Source organism: Nelusetta ayraudi, unplaced genomic scaffold (assembly GCF_046127955.1).
Source record: "Nelusetta ayraudi isolate G7.1 ecotype Tasmania unplaced genomic scaffold, CSIRO-AGI_Nayr_v1 ptg000135l, whole genome shotgun sequence".
Classification (NCBI taxonomy): Eukaryota; Metazoa; Chordata; class Actinopteri; order Tetraodontiformes; family Monacanthidae; genus Nelusetta; species Nelusetta ayraudi.
The window spans coordinates 14731643-14750000 of NW_027466185.1; the positions used below are offsets into that span (position 1 = coordinate 14731643).

The 18358-nt window shown below is 49.9% G+C and overlaps 2 protein-coding genes across 7 annotated transcripts in view; one reads left to right on the top strand and one right to left on the bottom strand.

The window, feature by feature from the left end:
• Positions 1 to 1084: 1084 nt before the first annotated feature.
• On the top strand, positions 1085 to 10151 carry LOC142877447 (GA-binding protein subunit beta-2-like). Its single transcript, XM_076012102.1, has 8 exons — positions 1085 to 1993; positions 3368 to 3475; positions 7671 to 7838; positions 8203 to 8397; positions 8478 to 8652; positions 8742 to 8918; positions 9002 to 9117; positions 9201 to 10151. Exons 2-8 carry the CDS (start codon positions 3368 to 3370, stop codon positions 9567 to 9569), a joined length of 1308 nt encoding a protein of 435 aa, XP_075868217.1. The 5' UTR covers positions 1085 to 1993; the 3' UTR covers positions 9570 to 10151.
• Positions 10152 to 11904: 1753 nt separating this feature from the next.
• Positions 11905 to 18358, bottom strand: part of LOC142877446 (pleckstrin homology domain-containing family O member 1-like) — a 6716-nt gene continuing 262 nt past the window's right edge. Inside the window, exons 1-10 of one of the 6 annotated variants that reach the window (XM_076012098.1) lie at positions 18299 to 18358; positions 17913 to 18065; positions 16529 to 16660; positions 16083 to 16187; positions 15895 to 15996; positions 15655 to 15828; positions 13830 to 14195; positions 13616 to 13710; positions 13087 to 13549; positions 11905 to 13044 (exon numbers count right to left, since the gene is read on the bottom strand). The exon at positions 18299 to 18358 is cut by the window's right edge and continues 256 nt beyond it. In XM_076012098.1, coding sequence (XP_075868213.1) covers positions 12898 to 13044; positions 13087 to 13549; positions 13616 to 13710; positions 13830 to 14195; positions 15655 to 15828; positions 15895 to 15996; positions 16083 to 16187; positions 16529 to 16660; positions 17913 to 18065; positions 18299 to 18325 — 1764 coding nt within the window. In that variant the 5' untranslated portion in view covers positions 18326 to 18358 and the 3' untranslated portion in view covers positions 11905 to 12897. Of the gene's footprint in view, positions 13550 to 13615; positions 13711 to 13829; positions 14196 to 15654; positions 15829 to 15894; positions 15997 to 16082; positions 16188 to 16528; positions 16661 to 17912; positions 18066 to 18170 lie in introns of all 6 variants that reach the window. The other 5 variants (XM_076012099.1, XM_076012100.1, XM_076012097.1 and 2 more) reach the window with 5 other exon arrangements.

The window sequence follows — 18358 nt, forward strand, 5'->3', positions numbered from 1 at the left end:
TAAAAAAAAGGAATCAAAAACTGCTTAATTGTTACATACATCTAATGATGCAATTTCTTGGACACATCCTCAGTGATAGTACCTAGGGTCACGGGGGTTTCGGGTCTGTCAACTTCAGACCCCCTCGCCTAGGCGACCCGACCGGGAGTGATCAGTTCCCGGCCTGTGTCCAAGAAGCACTTACCCACTGCTTGTCCCTCTGGATCCACAGCCATCGTGTGGCTCTCTCTGCCGCCTCGGAAGCTGCACTGATGGCTCTCCTCTTGCGAGCCTCTGTGATGCCCAGGAGGCCGAAGGCCTTGCAGAGTGACCTCCCTGCAAAGCCCCTTCCCCCGACCTCAATGGGCAAGCATTGCGCCCGCCAACCCTGTCTGCGGCACTCCTCCACCAGCTCTGCGTATTTCTCTTTCTTCCTCTCACTTGCTTCATCCATCCTCTCCTCCCAGGGCACTGTTAGCTCCAGCAAAACGACCTGCTTAGATGACTCTGAGAGCAGGACAACGTCTGGCCTGAGGCTGGTTTCCACAATGTTTTCAGGGAATCTCAGTCATTTCCCCAGGTCTGCCCTTAGCTGCCAGTCATTCGCTGCTCCCAGGAAGCCTGTTTGGGCTTTCAGTCGGGGAGGTGGTTGTTCTCCGGCTCGTACGAATGGGATAACATGATTGTTACATACATCTAATGATGCACTTTCTTGGACACATCCTCTGAACTACTCAACTACGAAATTACCAAACTAACCCCCAAAACTGAAAAGTTTCATTTTAAATGACAAGAACACTGACATTTGCACAAAAAGGGAAAAATTTATTTTTTTAAAAGATCTTGCATAGAATTGATTGGATGTACTTTATTGATCCTAAATTGGGAAACGAGGCTGTTTCAGCACTAAAACCAACACAATAAAACATAATACAGTAATATGTAACAGAATATAATTAGTATTTATTGTCATTATACAAAAGTGCCTTCCTTTCGTTTGTACCATAAATAAAATCAATAAGCCATAAATACCGATAAAACATGACAATTAGAACCATGCAGCTTCCTACCAGGTTAAACTGGCTGAAAGGCTCCAACTAGCTGTCAGTTCTGGAAGCTTCCGGTTGGTACCAGCAGGTGATGAGCTGCTGCACTGCACTGGTGCCGCTGCTCCTGATCACACTCATCGATCCGCTCTGAGCGCGGGCCCCCGCGGCAGCGTTGAGGTACGGTGACGTCACAGAGCCCAACCCAACCCTGCTCCGGTTTTTACGCGCGGTGACTTCCGTCGACGCGCTGCCATAAAACGCCAAACTTGTAACATTAATATTTCATATTATTGCGAGAAGAAGAGAAGCCACCCCAGATCGAGTGACGTTAGAGGTGAACGGCAACCGGAAGTCTTCAAGTAAAAAAGAGGTAAAGACTGACTGTCGCCAACAGAGCAGCTTCATAAATGCTAACGGCTAACGCTGGTCAATAATAGCGTCAAACTAGACACATTTGGATGGCACTTCCTCTTTAAACCTTCAAATTATAGCACGAATGAATATTTCTGGTCAAGTTTTACATGGACTGACAAACAAGAAGTTTTCATAAATCGCATCTTCAAACTGAAATCGGACCTTGATTTTCAATCAGAACCTGGATTCGAGTTCGGTCCGAGCTTCACAGAACCGTTCTCACAGTCACAGCAGCTGGCTCTGCTCTTATTGTGAAGGCTTGCGTTTCCAGCATCCGGACTCGCTCCAGCAGCATCGCGCTAAAAGCGGCCAGTAAACAAGCAGCGAGCCGAGCCGAGCCAAGCCGCTCACACTGCTCTGTGTCGTGTGTGTTTTCAAATCGGAACCTCGGTCTCCCGGTCCGAACCGGACTCACCCAGACACCGCAGCAGAAGTCTCCGGCCACCGCGCCGAGGGATTAGGCTGATTGCAGCTAGCTGGCTGGCTAACTAGCGTGCTAACACTTGCCGAGGCGCTGTGGCGGACCGGGACTAACAAGAACCCTGGACGCGGTGAGTGGCTCCTCCGGCTCCTCCGAACCAACACTGTTCGGTTCCGGCTCGGGTTGCCGCGGCACTAGCAACATAACCAGCAACATTTTAACTTTAATAATGTGAATTGAGTCAACGTGGCCGAAAGCGGAACGACGCTGCGCACCTCGTCGAAGGCGAGCCAACCGGATGTGGAAGTAGTTTTTTTCTCCTCGCGTGTAAAATAGGAAATTTCTGTCTGACTTCCTCCGGAAAACCAACAACTTTATATCAAAGAGTTTCCTGTCTGAGATGGTTGAAAAGTTTGGGCGGCTCGCCGAGGCGCCGCGGCGGGCGGCACTTATGCCGAGAGCCGCGGTAGACGAGGCACATGGCGGATTCTTTTCTGTCCGAAGGCGCCTAAAATGGCTCCTCGGCCGCCCTCAGAAAAACTTGTCTTTGCGTAGAGATAGCGCCTCATCAAGCGGATTCCATTATCGGACATGGCTAACTGTCCTAGCTTGGCTAACTTTTACAGCTTTTAATTAAAAAAAATAATAATAATAATCTTTTGTTTACACGCACACATCTAAACTACAACTATCAGCTATAGCTTCGCCAAAGAGTGAATGTGCGGTGACGTGTCGTGAACTTTGTTTCCAAAGTGTCTCCGAGCCGCGGCGCCCTTTTTAAATTGCAGCGCGTGCTAACGAAGACTCGCAGAACCGCAAACACTGTTCGATAATGGATTCAAGCTGTAGCGGAGCTCATCAACGTTCATTGGGGAGAAGCAGCGACCATCCTAATGTAAAGTACTTCGGTGGTGTGATCCCAGCCCAGTGGGAGCTTCTTGCTGTGAGCAGTGATGTGGAGTTGATGTCAATGCACTGACACCCCAACACACCTCTAGTTTCACACAAGTCAGTGTTTTCTCTTCAATAAACTATTGCTGTTTGACTAACAGTGACACTGGTGACCTTTGATTAGAACACTGATGTAGAATGTCAATGAAACACAAACTGCTCAGAAATACTCAACATTTAACGCTCCGCGCACCAGTCATACTGCACACAGAGCGCTGCCGTGTGACGTCACAGCTCCCCAGGATCCAACATGGCCGCCTGTTCATTTCAGCGCAGTCCCAGTAACAGCCACCTTAAAGGATTCTGGCCTCTGAGTGACACAGAGCTGTGTTTTCCAAGCACTGGCCTGCGGCCCCACTGGTGTACGTTGAGATGCCAGGTGAAAATCACCCAGTTTCACTTCACTGGTCTGAAAATACTGCAGGTTTCACACTGAGAGAGTAGAAATACACAAAGAGACGGCATCATCATGAGGCTGATAAGGTCATTTTATTATAGTTTTGCCTGGTTGGTGCCGTGACAGGAGTGGTTTTCAATGTGTGTGCTGGTGTAGATGTCGCTGGTGGACCTGGGGAAGCGTCTGCTGGAGGCGGCCCGGAAAGGTCAAGATGACGAGGTCAGAAACCTGATGGCCAACGGAGCGCCGTTCACCACCGACTGGGTGAGTCCCTCACACACATACACCAGAAACACACACACACAGGCTGTGTCTCAATTCAGGGTCTGAACCCTTCAGACCGAGTGTCCTCCGTCTGAAGGAAGCGGTCTTCGAGTACCCAGCCTAGAAGGACAACCAAACAGTTAAAAACTGGATACTTTATGTGAAACTTCAATATTTAGATTTATATGTCGTGTCTTAACCAGTACATGCCGCTAATTTCAGCTGACTTCCCAGGATTCCACGATGCTTTGCAGCAGCACGCAAAGCATCATGGGATACCCAAGTGCGCGAAGGATAGTAGCGGTGCATCCTTGGAATCGGCTAAAACGAGTGCGTATTTCCGAGTGCGCATTTTGAGCGTCCTAAGCACCGTCGGGAATTGGGACAAGCCTTCGCGCATTGCGATGACGCAACTTCCTTTCAAAATGCGCACTTCAAGGACGCAGAACCTGAATTGAGACACAGCAACAGAGTCTCCAGAGTTGTATTGGTCACATGTCAGGTGACACGCCAGTCACATGATGCAGTGGCAGAACCAGATGTGATGAAGAGTTTAAAGTGGGGCAGTTAAATCAAAGTTTTACAAAAGACAAATTTAAAAAGTGGAGATGTACACATCAGTCTGTTTGAAGTGATGTGCAATATAATATAATATAATTGAGGCTGGGCGATATAGGAAAAAGTTTATCACAATATATTTTTGATCGGTTTCGATCAGTTGATCATCAATATGTATCACGATATAAAAAAATCACTTTTTTCAGTCTTATTAACCCCTTTCAATGAGATTTAAAGGTATCAGAAGGTTTATTTCCATTAAATATTTATTTTCTGTAATTTGAACAGGACATGTAATTAAACTTGTTTCAAACAGGTACACAAATAATGCCAAAATGTTAATTTGAAAACCAAAATCTTAAAGCTTAGGGGAGAAAATAATACATGGAAGAATGCCGTCCATCGAAAAGCCTATCGACCAAGTTTCCTATCGATATCGAGGGAAAGTTATTTTTCAATATACATCACTTTCGTTTTAATCGCCCAGCCCTAAATGTCGTATATAGGGATGTCTTGATCCACGTACCAATTTAGCATATTTTACTTGATCGGTGATCGGCCGATCTTCGTTCAAAATACCCATTCCGATCTTCTTCTTTTTTAACCTTCATTTTACCAGGAAAGTCCCATTGAGGTTAAAAACCTCTTTTCCAAGGGAAAATCATCTCAATGGCCTCAAGAAACACGAAGCAGAATATAAGGAATACAGCGCTGCTACTGAATCAAAAAGCTGGTTTGACGCAGCAGACGCTGCTCGCTACTTTAAGGAAAGACAAGTTAGCTGTGTTAGCTGTGGGCTGCTACACTGATTTAAATTTATATTGCTTTGGTGGTTTACTGTAACTGAAGTTACTGATTAATTTTATTTACTGAGCAAAGCGTGCAGTCATCACCAAGCTCTGAAGACACTTTGAAAATTAATGTACTTACTTGATTAGTGACACTTGCATAATAATTATTTTATTTTATTTATACATGGCTCTAGTATTTTGTTTTTACTGAGCAGAGTGTTAAACTTGAGCTGCTACATTGTACATTACAAGTTTATCAGTGGTTTACTGTAACTGAAGTTACTGATTCAGTGAAGCTTACATTATCTTTACAAAGTCTACGTTGTATTTACTGAGCAAAGAGTGAAGTCATCACCAAGCTCCGAAGGCACTTTGAAAGTGAACGTACTTACTTTATAAGTACAATTTTACATCATTATTTTTTTTTTCATTGATATGTTTCATAGTTTGCTCACTGTGTTCTTCAATGTGCAAAATAAACAAAACTGTAAAGAAAATGGATTGATGATTGAAGCAAACAATCCAATTTATTTTACAATGCACCAAGAGAAAAGTCTGAATCCAATGGATTCAGTTTATTCAAGGAAAGAAAAAAAATCAGGATTGGATCGGGACCAAAAAATGTGATCGGGACATCCCTAATATAACATAACCTAATCATTCAGTGCATTCCATTAGTTGCAACCAATGAATGCACTGTATACCACTATACCATTTAGTATATAATACTATACTATTGGGGATGTAACGATTACCGGTAAAATGATAAACCGCGGTAAAAAGTCCAATGGTTAGTTATATCGTTTCAAATTTTAATTGTCATTAAAACAGTGTTCGATTACTGCACATTGCTCAGAAAAGCAGCAGCAGTCCTTCAGTCACAGGCGCGCATGCACAGTATACAATCTTTGGTTGTAAACGGGGCAAAAGGAAGTTCAGCGGATGAGATGTTTTCGCTGTCGAGTCCGAAGTCTGGGCGTATTTTGGCTATTACAAGGACGCTGGGGAGAAACTGGTCATCAATAAAGCAAACCTAGTGAAAGGTTTAAATGTTACCTAACATTATTCCTGTAAAATTACAACATATTATTGGTGCGATTAGCAAGTCGCGTCTGCAGGTTTGGCACGTACAGCAGCAAAAAAGCCTCTTCTGTTTCAGTACGGTCCCTGCCACTCATTTATTGCTGACGGCGCTTCAGAAGTGGGGCAGACGCACAATAATCACACTAGAGATGTATGTTCAGTCCATTTCTGCTCCGGCACAATACTAGCTCCACTGCTAAAGCAAGAAACACTGTGTTAGCTCCGGATGCTGGTGTTATGTTGAAATCTGTTTACCCGTCGATGTGTGTGTTTTAGCTTAACCTGCACCCAATCGTATCCCTAACCAACCAGTCGTCCTTAAAGTTGCTTTACCTGACAACTGGAAATCAGCGTTCCATGTTTATAAAACAGATAAAATAAAATAAAATAAGATAAAAATCCTAGAGGAATTGGTTATTTTTTTTATTTGTGTTTTCAAAATAAAACTTGGTTAAATGATTTCAGTGTGTGCATAAGTACTTTTCTTTTTTTCTTTTCTTTTTTTTTTTTTTTTTTCATTTTAACCCTTTAAGAGGCAGAATTTTTTCAAGAAAATATCCAATTTTAATATCAAGATTTCAAATGGCTGTGACTTGAAATGGGTTAGAGATAAAGCCATACTGTAATTGAGAAAAATCTTCAGTATGACCCAAACTTTGTGAAAGGAGTAAATTTTTGTTTGTTTGTTTTTGTATGATGTCAGATGTCAGGGGTCTGTATGTCAGATCCCTGTCTCCACAATATCCCACAGGCTCATCAAAATGTTTTATCCACTAATTTTCCACACATCTCAAACAGACCCAGCCATCATCACTGTAATTTACAGGGTGACCACGAACAATCTGCTGCCTCCACCGGCACTGACTGGGAGTTTCCTCCCACAGCTTCCACCACGTTGATCACTAATTCCCCGAGCCCTCCGTCACCATTAGCGGTGTTTTGAGCACTCCTGCTTCCCCAACCACCACGTCCCCTCATCCTCATTCGCCGATTACTCCCACTACGCCCCGGCCACGCTGAGGCGAAGCATGCGCTGCTTGGTGACTGTCATGGCACATGGACTCGCTGCCGCTGCGTAAAGACGCACCGGCAGACTCGCTCTCATTGGACAACTGAACATCATCGTCAGAGTGCGAATATTCCTCTTTGGAATCTGAGTCAGACATTACTTGACGAAGGACTTCGTCAACGAACAAGCCTCTCGGCAATGTATTCTCTGTAAAATTCTCTCTCTCTCTCTCTCTCTCTCTCTCTCTCTCTCTCCAACCACTTCACCACTTCCTCGTCTCCTCGACTGAGGCTTTCTCTCTATTTAGACTCCAAAATCTGAATATAAACACCCCCACAAATGCTGCTCAGATTGAAGCCACAGGTGTCTGCCATCTCCTGGTGTAAAGTGGAAACTACTTTCATCACCATATTTGCCGCAATGGCCTGTTTAATTCAGCAATGACGCTTGTTGCAATTTTGCGACCATGGTGCCTAAAGGGTCAACAATACTGTGATAATAATGATAATCGTGATAATTTTGGTCACAATAACCATGATGTGAAATTGCATCTCTTAATACTATCAACATTCATTTAATAATAACTCCAGTAAAATAATAATAATAATAGTGAAATGTTTCAGTATAATATAATAAGCAATATTATTGAAAAGTGATATATGATATAATGTAAAAACTACTATGCTGCTGCTGTGAGCAGACCAGCAGCTTCTGTCTGACCTGCTGCTTGATGATCTGACCTCTGACCCTCCAGCTGGGGACGTCCCCCCTGCACCTGGCGGCCCAGCACGGCCACTACTCCACGGCTGACGTGCTGCTGCGAGCCGGGGTTAGCCGCGACGCCCGGACCAAGGTGGACCGCACGCCACTGCACATGGCGGCCGCCGAGGGCCACGCCGTCATCGTGGAGCTGCTGGTCCGGGTAGGAACCAGCTGGACCAGCACACTAACCAGTTAGACCAGCACACTGCCACCTGTACCAGCACACTAACCAGTTAGACCAGCACACTGCCAGCTGGACCAGTACACTGCCACAGCATTAGAACAGAGTGAGAGAAGGTGGACTGATAGGCGGAGGACCAGAGACCAGCAGGGCTGCATCAGACCTCGACTGGTTCTATCTGGTCTGAGCTGAGCCTGGGCCTGGACCTAACCCTAGTCTAAACCTGGCCTTGAACTGGACCTCAGTCTTCATCTGGTCCTAAACTGAACCCTGTCCTCACCGTAGTCTTGACCCCAGTCCAGGTCAGCTGACCCAGGTCTAACTCCTCCTCCTTATCCCTCAGAGCGGCGCTGACATCAACGCCAAGGACATGCTGAAGATGACGGCGCTGCACTGGGCGGCGCAGCACGGCCACCAGGGGGTGGCGCAGACGTTGCTGCAGCACGGCGCAGACGTCCACGCACTCAGCAAGTTTGACAAGACGCCCTTCGACATCGCCGTCGACATCCACCACACACAGCTCATGCTGCTGCTGCAGGTGGGGCACCGACTAATGGGCTGCTGCCGCTGGGCGGGGAGGGGGGTATAGGTCACCTCTGACCTCTGACCTCTGTGCAGGAGGGCATGCAGAACCAGGTGAACATGAACCAGGTGAGTGTGAACGTGGAGGGAGGAGCAGGAGGAGGTGCAGGAGGAGGTGGCACCTCCCAGCCACAGTTCATCATCCAGGGGATCCCAGCATTGCAGGGGGGTGTGGTCAACCTGGCAGAGCTGCTCAACAAGGCCAGCACAGGTACACACACACACACACACACGCATACAAACGCACACACACACTGAGACACGCACACTCACATACCTTCTGCCCCCCCTGCCTTCCAGGAGACTCTGAGGAGGCCCTGGCTGCAAGCGCCCTGGACTCGAACCTGCAGCACGCTGCTGCTGTGGTCCAGGACGGAGGTCAAAGGGTCATCACCATCGTGACGGACCAGCACGGCAACCTGCAGACCAGTGGTGGGGGGCAGCCCTTCTTCCTCACCATGCAGCACGGCCAGCAGGGTGAGGAGGGGGAGGGGGGTGAGAGGGGCAAGGAGGGAGGGCCTGTGACATCATCGTCTAACTGGTGTGTGTGTGTGTGTCAGTGCTGGCTGTTCCTGCCAACACGGTGACAGAGGAGGTGGTGGGGGAGGAGCCACAGGCCCCGCCCACCAGGAAGAGGAAGCTGGAGGTGACCAATCACAGTGAGGCTGCAGAGACGGTGAGACTCCTACTTCCACCCCCATTCTTCTCAGTCTCCTCCTCCTCCTCTCAGTGCTATTCTTGCTCCTCCTCCTCCTGCAGGAGTCTCTGCAGCGCCAGCTGCTGGAGGCCAACAGGAAGGCGCAGGAGTACCGGCAGCAGCTGATGAGGAAGGAGCAGGAAGCGGAGGAGTACCGCATCAAGCTGGAGGCCATGTCCCAGACCCAGACCGTGACCTCTGACCCCTCGGCCACCGCAGCAGCAGCAGCCAGCCCCGAGGAGGTGGTGGGCGGGGAGGAAGAGGACGAGGAGGAGGGAGGAGCAGCAGCAGCAGGAGGAGGCCTGGTGGAGGAGGAGGGGGAGATGGTGGTCCTGCAGGAGGGGGGGATCATCATGGAGGAGGAGGAGGAGGGAGAGGGGGGGGTCACCCTGGTGGAGGCGGGTGGGGAGACAGCCGAGGTCACCTCCTAACAGAGAGTGGGGGGCCGAGGGGGGGAGATGCAGGAGGAGCAGCAGAGACACTGAGACTGTCAGACAGCAGGAGAAGGAGGAGAAAGTGCAGGAGAACATCTTGGATTTCAGAGAGGAGGAGCAGCAGAGACCTGGACAGGAAGGACCTCCTCCTGGGGGGGGGGCAGGAGGAATAGGAGCTGCAGCAGGAGCTCTCAGTTCTTCTCTTCCGTCCCACAATCCTCTTTGGCAGCAGTTGTGGGCGGAACCTCACCACTCGGCATCGTCCTGAGGACCAATCAGAGTGCAGACGTGATGAGCCGTTGGCTTCTCCTCCTGCAGGCTCCACTTCCTCTCTCAGGATCTGCCCCCTCCTCCTCCACTTCCTGTCAGCTGGGGTTGCTGCTCCCCCGACAGGAAGTGAGGTCCAGAAGGTGATGCTGAGATGGGAGTGACTGTGTGTCTGGGTGGGCGGGGTTTCATGACCACTTCCTGACAGCTGACCTCCTCCCTCAGTTTTTTTATAAACCTCTTTTTCAATGTACAGATAAAGTTGTATTTTTTTAGCCGCTGATCTCAAATATAAACTGCTTTCTTTTGGAAGTGTTGCAGTTCTTTTGTCCACCTGCAGGGGTCCACTGCTGGCTGCTGACTCACACACTGTACTGATCAACAATTCAATTAACTGATCAGTTTGATCAGGTACTGATTATTAGTTCATCAGCAAACTCATGTTGACCACCAGGGGGCCCAGGCGAGGCCGCCTCCCTCATGTTGACCACCATTAGTTGTGAAAGCAGGACCTCTTCCACTGTGGCGCTCTGTCCGGTGACCTTTGGCCACAGAACAGAAAGGTCTGCAGCTCTTGGTTTGCCCACCACATCATTTCATCAGCAGGTAGAGAGAGAAGAAGAGGAGGAAGGCTTCATTAAACCCACATTGGGGACATTTGCATAATTACAGCAACAATCCAGTCGAAAAGAATGGAGATTATATTTATGGATGGATGGATAAGTAGGAGTCCCATGTGAAACTTGTCCTCTGCAGTTGACCCTCCTCCCCTCAGGGGGCGATGGGCAGCAGCAGGACTGAGTCCACTGGTCCTAGCTGGTTATTTCCTATGACTCTGTGAAACCAAGTTGCACTGTTTGAATTGGAGACAAAGAGGCTATTGTTGTTTTGGCCCAAACAAAATATTAAAGCCCCAGTATCATTACATCCCAGATGGATACCTGGAGAGAGACACAGAGAGAGTACAGGAGGAACCAGGTGAGGAAACATTGTCACCATTAACAACGATGATGTGAATGATGGTAATGAACCCTCTAGTAGAGACAGAACTGAGTCTTTCAGGAAGCTTCCAATTCATCTCCTCCAGACGATGCATCGTCATGATGGTGAATCTCAGAGGAAGTCAGTCAGTTTGCAGAAAACACTGCAGCTTGGCTCGATGTAACTCGGCTCGGCTCAGCTCAGCATTGCTGTGTTTCCAGTGCCAGTGGAAACCACAACAAACCAAGTCGAGCCCAGGTGGGCCAACCTGGGCCAGGGAATATTTGTTTATAAATGGCCATAGACCTCTGGCCCAACCCATGCCCACTTCCTGACCAGACAGCTTTAACTGTGACGAAGCTCCACCCCCTCACACATCTCATTAATGATCATCAGTGACCTGCAGGGTGCGCTGTGCTGCTGTCTTCTGATCAGACTGTGTGTGTCTGTGTGTGTGTGTGTGTGTGTGTGTGTCTCCATTATTCATGAATTATAGAGCTGCTGTTCTCTCGCTCTTGTTGTCTTGCTCACTCACCCATCTGACGCTTTTCTGTTTCACTTCTGGGACACATTCATTATTCAACACACACACACACACACACACACAGCTTTAAGGTGACTGTTGTGTTTCAGTGTCAACACAAATACACACGTGATGCAGCACATGAGTCATCTGGACTCGAGGTGTGTGTGTGTGTATAAAAACCTTTACACACACACACTCACGCACTCTCACACACACACTCACAGGTCAGTGAGCTTTAAGTGAGTGGAGCAGATGTAGGGCAGCAACGCTTCGCTGCACCACCAGTGTGTGTGTTTCTGATGTGTGTGTGTGTCTCTCACCCAGTGATAAATCTCGTCCTCAGCTACAGAGCCAATCAGAGTTCACGTACGCAGGTCATGTGACCTGAGATTTCTGCAGTTGTTGTAGCAACAATTGACTGTATTAATCAGTCTATTGATCACTGATCATCCCAACTGCTCCTGTGTTCAGCCTGGAGAGGATTGACAGTTGAGGGGGCGGGCCTTCCAACCAGCTGAAAGGTGGTGGAAGCTGATTGGTTGAGACAAACATCAGGCCTCAAGTCAACAATGTGTTTTATTTTGTACCTCAGGAAAAACAAAAAGAACAGCTGAGGAGAAATTGGCCTCTTTTTTTACCCACAATGCAACTTTTCTCTGAATACAGCAAAAGGACGCAACATTGAAGAACATCAAGTGAAGATGTGAGGAAACATCAGAGGCTCCTCGCTGACAAAACAGCAATTCTAGATCAAAACACAATCAATCAAAGTAATTGGAAACTGAGATCAATGAAACCAGTGAGCTGGTTCAACCTGAAGATCCAGTGAAGATCCAGTGTAGATCCTAAAGACCAAGTGAAGATTCTGAACATCAAACAACAACAGTTTCCTTTCACTCAGCAAAAACACATCAAACACAATAAAAGTGCAACATTGTCACATTAATAATCAGTCAGTTGGTGGAGGCTCCTGATTGGTCGACAGCTGCTGGCTCCTGATTGGTGGAGAGCTGCTTGGCTCCTCCTCCTCCTGTGCTGGTGCTTCAGTGCTAACATGCTACATGCTAACAGCAGGCTAGCCAGACTGCTATTGCTCGGCAGGGGTTGGAGGTGAGTTCGCCCCCCTGCTGGTCAGTCTGGCCACCACACTCTGATTTATTGCTTCTGTCTTGGTGCTGAAAAACTCCCTGATTATATTTTGATGATGATTTGAAACCACTTGAATCTGAGTGAAAACAAACCAGTCACAAACATTAGATCATCGTCATCATCGTCATTCTGGAAAAACTGGAAAATTCTGCTAGAAACGTTTCAAAATCCGCTTTAAAAATTCACATTTCTGAAAAATTCGTGAAAAAAGTTCTTTGAAAAAAGTGGAGAGTGCAGCAGCATCGATCGGGGACACGGACCAGAGGTTGGACAAGAAAGTGTGTTTAGTGCTCCAGGCCTTCATATGACCTCAGATGACCCCAGGTAACCTCAGATGACCCCAGGAAACCTCAGGTGGCCCAAGGTGACCTCCATCCTCTGGACCACAGAAGGAGGAGCCCTTCAGGACTCCTCCTGCTCCTCCTCAGGAGACGAGGTCGTCTCCTCCTCCTGGGCCCCGCCCCCTGACCTCTTGACCTCCTCCTCCTCGGCCCCACCACCTGACCTCTCCACCTCCTCCTCCTGGACCTCGCCCCCTGACCTCTTGACCTCCTCCTCCTCCTCCTGGACCCCACCCCCTGATCTGTTGACCTCCTTCTCCTCCTGGGCCCCGCCCGCTGACCTCTTGACCTCCAGGCTCATCTTCTCGTAGGTTCTCCTCCGCTGCCTCCTCAGCGTCTGGCTCTGGAGCTCCTTCACCTCCTGCAGCACCTCCTGCGCCTCCTTCCAGGAGGACAGCGCCTCCTGCAGGAGTCGCTGCGCCTCCACCCGCTGGCTGGCTCCCTCAAGCTCTGTGTCCTCAGGCTCCACCCCCTCAGCATCAGAATGGGAGGAGCCGTGGACCTTCTGCACCTCCTCACTGCTCCTCCCATGGAGCAAGGGGGCGGAGCTTGCTGGGTCAGGTGACCTAAGGGGAGGGCCGGGGGAAGGCTGTGCCGCCTTTGGTGACTCCACCCCCCTGGCTCTGCTCCTATTGGCCCTGCTCCTGGGGGAGTCCCGCCCCCTCAGCCGAGGGGAGTCGCTGCTCCTGCTGCGAGGAGATCCAGACCCCCTGCTGGGAGAGAGTCAGCTGGTCAGGCCCCGCCCACTGCTGATCAGACCCCTGACGACTGAGCCCTACCTGCTGCTCCTCAGCTGTTGCAGTCGAGGCGAGTCAAGCTTCTTCGGGTGTGGAGAACCTCCTGTTCCTCCTGCTCCTCGGCTCCTCTGCAGCTCCTGTCAATCACAGGCCCCGCTGACATCACGGTGACATCACAACCCCAGCCCCGCCTCGTCCCTGTGTGGTTCCGCCCCCTCCCTGCTTGGCTCCTCCACTCTCTGGGTGGCTCTCTCACCTGCAGCCTCATCTCCTCCAGCAGCTCCTGGGCTCTCTGCATCCTCTGGGCGATCAGGCTCTGCAGCTGAGCCACCGGAGCCCCACCCCCTGCTGGCCCCGCCTCTGCTGGTCCCGGTCCCTCTGACCCCACTGGTGCCGCCCCCTCCTCGGTGGGGCAGCGGCGCAGCGCCGAGCGCAGCTGGGAGCGAATCATGGCTGGCCTGGCGGAGAAAGAGAGAGAGGAAGACCCACCCCCTGGGGTTGAGAACCAATCAAGAGCCTCCTGCTTGTCAGCTGATTCCACCCACCTGCAGGACAGAACCTGGTCCATGGAAGCGCAGCGGCTCCGAGCCGGCTGGGGGGTTCGAGACAGCAGTTGCAGGGCCTGCAGGAGGGTCAGAGGTCAGGAGGTCAAGGTTTCAGACTCAGGTCTGCTGGTCTGGTTCCATCAGAGGAGCAGCTCAACTTCTCTATCAGTCTGGTTGGAAGTGACCCCAGGTTTGTTTTTCTCCTCTTTTTTTTGCCTTACTAAAATAAAGTGTAAATGCACATCCACTACAATAGATGGCAGTGGCGCTGTTATCAGAGTGTTCACAGGGAGTTATAGCTACATGTGTAGGGGTTTTATGGACCGAACGTGCGCACACACGGTATATACAGTAGGAGATAGCAAGTGAAGTGGACAAGACAACAATTCTTTTCCAAAATGAGACCAACGAAAGTCTCCCAAAAGCTAAGATGAGAAAATTTGACGAAGCGTACGTAGCGCTAGGCTTCACAGTAGCAGACGAAGAAAGGCCGGTGTGCTTACTCTGTCTCAAAACATTGGCAGCATGAAGCCAAATAAATGAAGGCGCCACTTGCAGACAATTCACCCCAATCACTGTGATAAGCCGCGTGAGTTTTTTGAGTCATGAGAGTTGCAGTGTCATGCTTCAAACCCCGCTTCGAAAGCTGTGCAACGCACAACTTGCTCACTGTAGCCATTAATCCTGACTTTCTCAATTTGATTAATCAAAAAAAAAAAAAATCAGCACAAATTGTTCTATTTATTTTTTGGCTTTTTATGTTGAAGTGCTTTATATATTGTGCTCCTGAGTAATGTTTCTGACTAATTTGAATTTATTCATTCATTCATTCATCTTCTATACCCGCTTATTCCTATTCAGGGTCACGGGTGTCTGCTGGAGCCCCAGCTGTCTTAGGGCGAAGGAAGGGTGGCACCCTGGACAAGTCTCCAGTTCATCGCAGGGCCACATAGAGACAAACAACCATTCACACTCACATGCACACCTACGGACAATTTAGAGTGTTCAATTGACCTCACATGCATGTTTTTGGAGTGTGGGAGGAAGCCGGAGAACCCGCAGAGAACCCACGCCGACACAGGGAGAACACGCAAACTCCACACAGAAAGGTCCCGGGCCGGAATCGAACCCACGACCCTCTTGCTGTGAGGCGGCAGTGCTAACCAGTGCCAGTGCCTTATTTGAATTTACTATTATTAATTGATTTTATTTAATTGTATTTTTCAGCTTTAAATAGTTCAGTTACTTGGTCAAAAAGTGTAGATTAAATTAGGGTTTAATTTTCTTTAAATTTCCGGCAAGTTGATGCACAATGTTAATAAAATCATATGTAAGTTGATTTATATTTCTGTCTTTTTTCTTTTCTTTAATGTTAATAAGGAAGCAATGCAGAGGTGTACTTTTTTTTATAGATAAATTATACTATTTACAGTTGTGGGGGGGGCGCAAAAGATTTTCATCTTTCTAGAGGGGGGGCGCAACAGAAAATAATTGAGAAGCACTGCTCTACACACACCCGCAATCACACACACACACCTCCAGCTGGTTGCTGCTCCGAGGTTCAGTGGGCGTGGCCAAGGTCTCGGCCCGCTGGCGGACTCTGCCACCCCGGTCATATGACCACCCCACCCTTTTCTCCCAGCAGCCCCACGGACCGTCCTCCTCTGACACAAGGTCAAAGGTCAACGTGCCGTGGGAGGAGGAAGAGGCCTGAAGAGAGAACAGAGTCAGAGGAGCAGGAGGAGCAGGAGGAGCAAGAGGAGAGCAGTGACCCACCACGGCCAGCAGGTGACCTCTGGAGGGCAGGCGACGACCTTGAGGGACCTTGACTCGGTCTCTGGTGGGATGAAGCAGCCAGCTGTCATCCTGCAGCGCCACCTGGAGGACAGAGACCACTGACTGAGGACCGGGACCAGATCAGAACGAGGACCGGACCAGGGCCAGATCAGACCAGGACCACCCACCTCATCCAGGACTCGGTTCTTGGCCCTGATGATGGCGGCGTTGATGGCGTTTACCCATAATTCCTTCTCCTCTGGACTCACAGCCAGGAAGACCAGGTTAGGGACCTGCAGGGACACACAGACACAGAGGTCACAGGGGTCATGACCTGCAACTGCTGGACTGAAGGTGGAGGCGCTGGAGGTGTTCCAGCGGTGCTCCTCCAGGAGACTGAATTAGAGATCAAAAGTCACTGAGGTCTGGGCACTGTTAGCTCGGCTGTTAGCATATTAGCTTCAGGTGCAGCAGCTCCAGTCAACCTGCTGCTGAGCTCCTCACTGCAGTCCAGAACTTCGCATGAAGTTCAGATGACCTCTGACCTTCCAGACTGGATTGGACTGGATCTAGTCCGGTCCAGTCTAGTCCAGTAAATCCAGTCCTGGTTCTGGTCCGGTCCAGTCAGACTCACCTGCTGGTGGCGCCGCAGAACGGTGAAGCGGCTGTGGTTCTTCTTGCTGCGACTCTTGGCCTTGCGGAGCTCCTCGGAGCGCTCGTACTGGGCCAGGTCCAGAACCTCCTGGGCCCGTCCCTCCTCCTTCACCTGCACACAGCACCGACCAATCAGAGCACACCGGCCCCCTGATGGCTGCAGAACCACTACAAACCCTTCACCATGTTAGCTTTCTGGTGTTAGCCTACTGTTGATGTCACACGGACAGAAAAAGCATTAGCATCTGTGAGTCATGAGCGACAGAGCCTGAGGAGAGACGAGGCCCCCTGCTGGACACTGCCGCTCTGCAACACACACACACACACACACACACACACACACACACACACACACACACACACACACACACACACACATACACACACACACTCACGGGCTGTGTCTCAATTCAGGTGCTGCGTCCTTGAAGTGCGCATTTTGGAAGGAAGTTGCGTCATAGCACTGCGCGAAGGCTTGTCCCAATTCCCGAGGGTGCTTAGGACGCTGAAAATGCGCACTCGGAAATACGCACTCGTTTTAGCCGATTCCAAGGATACACCGCACTATCCTTCGCGCACTTGGGTATCCAATGATGCTTTGCGTGCTGCTGCAAAGCATCGTGGGATCCTGGGAAGTCAGCTGAAATTAGCGGCATGTACTGGGTAAGACACGACATATAAATTTAAGTATTGAAGTTTCACATAAAGTATCCAGTTTTTAACGTAGGATTTTATTTATTTGATCATCCAACGCCATTGTTAGATGGCGAACCAATGGTTAGCTTGATACTATAAAAACGTCACTTCCGGTGTTGGCCAGCCGGAGGGAACGGCGGTGACGAAACGAGGAAATACGCCGAAGGCTAGACCGTCCCCTGTGGTTACCGAGGGAGGCGGGGTTTGGTCCATCCTTCTAGGCTGGGAAGTCTAAGAACACTTCCTTCAGACGGAGGACACTCGGTCTCAAGGGTGGCTCACCTGAATTGAGACACAGCCACACACACAACACACGCACACTCCAAAAGTCCATCACGGCAGCTGAGAGTCACGTGACCAGAACCTTTGACTGAATCAACGAGCATTTTTTTCTATCAACAGGCTGACGTCACGTAGATGATGTCACATGACCTGGTTCTTCTTCCTAATGATGTGAACCTGCAGTCACGTGACCAGATCAAAGAAACTTTTCTTCCCTGACCATCGGCATTCTCCCGATCAGCTGATCGATACCGAATCACTGACAGAACCGAAACCGGAGCCAAGAGGTTTAACGGCGGCCGGAATGAACCGAACAATAATAACAACAACAACAACTCTGATAACACCAAGCCATCCGACCGGAACCGGAACCGGCCAAGTCTCACCTCCTTGTCTGAGATGTAGAGCCGCTCCCCTTTCAGAACCACGAACCGGTTCCGCCACAAATCCCGGAACATCCCGCGGCCGCACAACTTTCGGACCCAGCCCGCGCGCTCCGGGGGCTGCTGGGCCGCCAGCGGAACCGAGTCCGGTGCACCCTGCGGAGGGAGGAAGGAAGAACCAGTGAGTCCAGAACCTGCGAGACCGGCCGGAGCCCCTCGGAGCTCCGCTGCTGCTGCTGCTGCTGCTGCTGCTGCTGCTACCGTGATAACGGAGAGTGAAGCGGGTCCGAACTGGACCGGAAGTGGCGGCTGGGAGCGGAGGATGGAGGGATGAAGAGATGAAGGATGGAGAGATGAAGGGATGATGGAGGAGGGGCGGCTGTTCGCACCCGCCTGCTCGGCGCGCCTCTCCGCATCTTGGACCTGCTGCCGCTGCTACTGCTGGTTCC

Bases quoted from the DNA above. Each gene is read 5' to 3' on its own strand.
- LOC142877447 (XM_076012102.1), top strand. From the start codon at position 3,368: ATGTCGCTGGTGGACCTGGGGAAGCGTCTGCTGGAGGCGGCCCGGAAA. The intron at 3,476-7,670 runs GTGAGTCCCTCA...CTGACCCTCCAG, and splicing joins CGCCGTTCACCACCGACTGG to CTGGGGACGTCCCCCCTGCA. The intron at 8,398-8,477 runs GTGGGGCACCGA...ACCTCTGTGCAG, and splicing joins AGCTCATGCTGCTGCTGCAG to GAGGGCATGCAGAACCAGGT.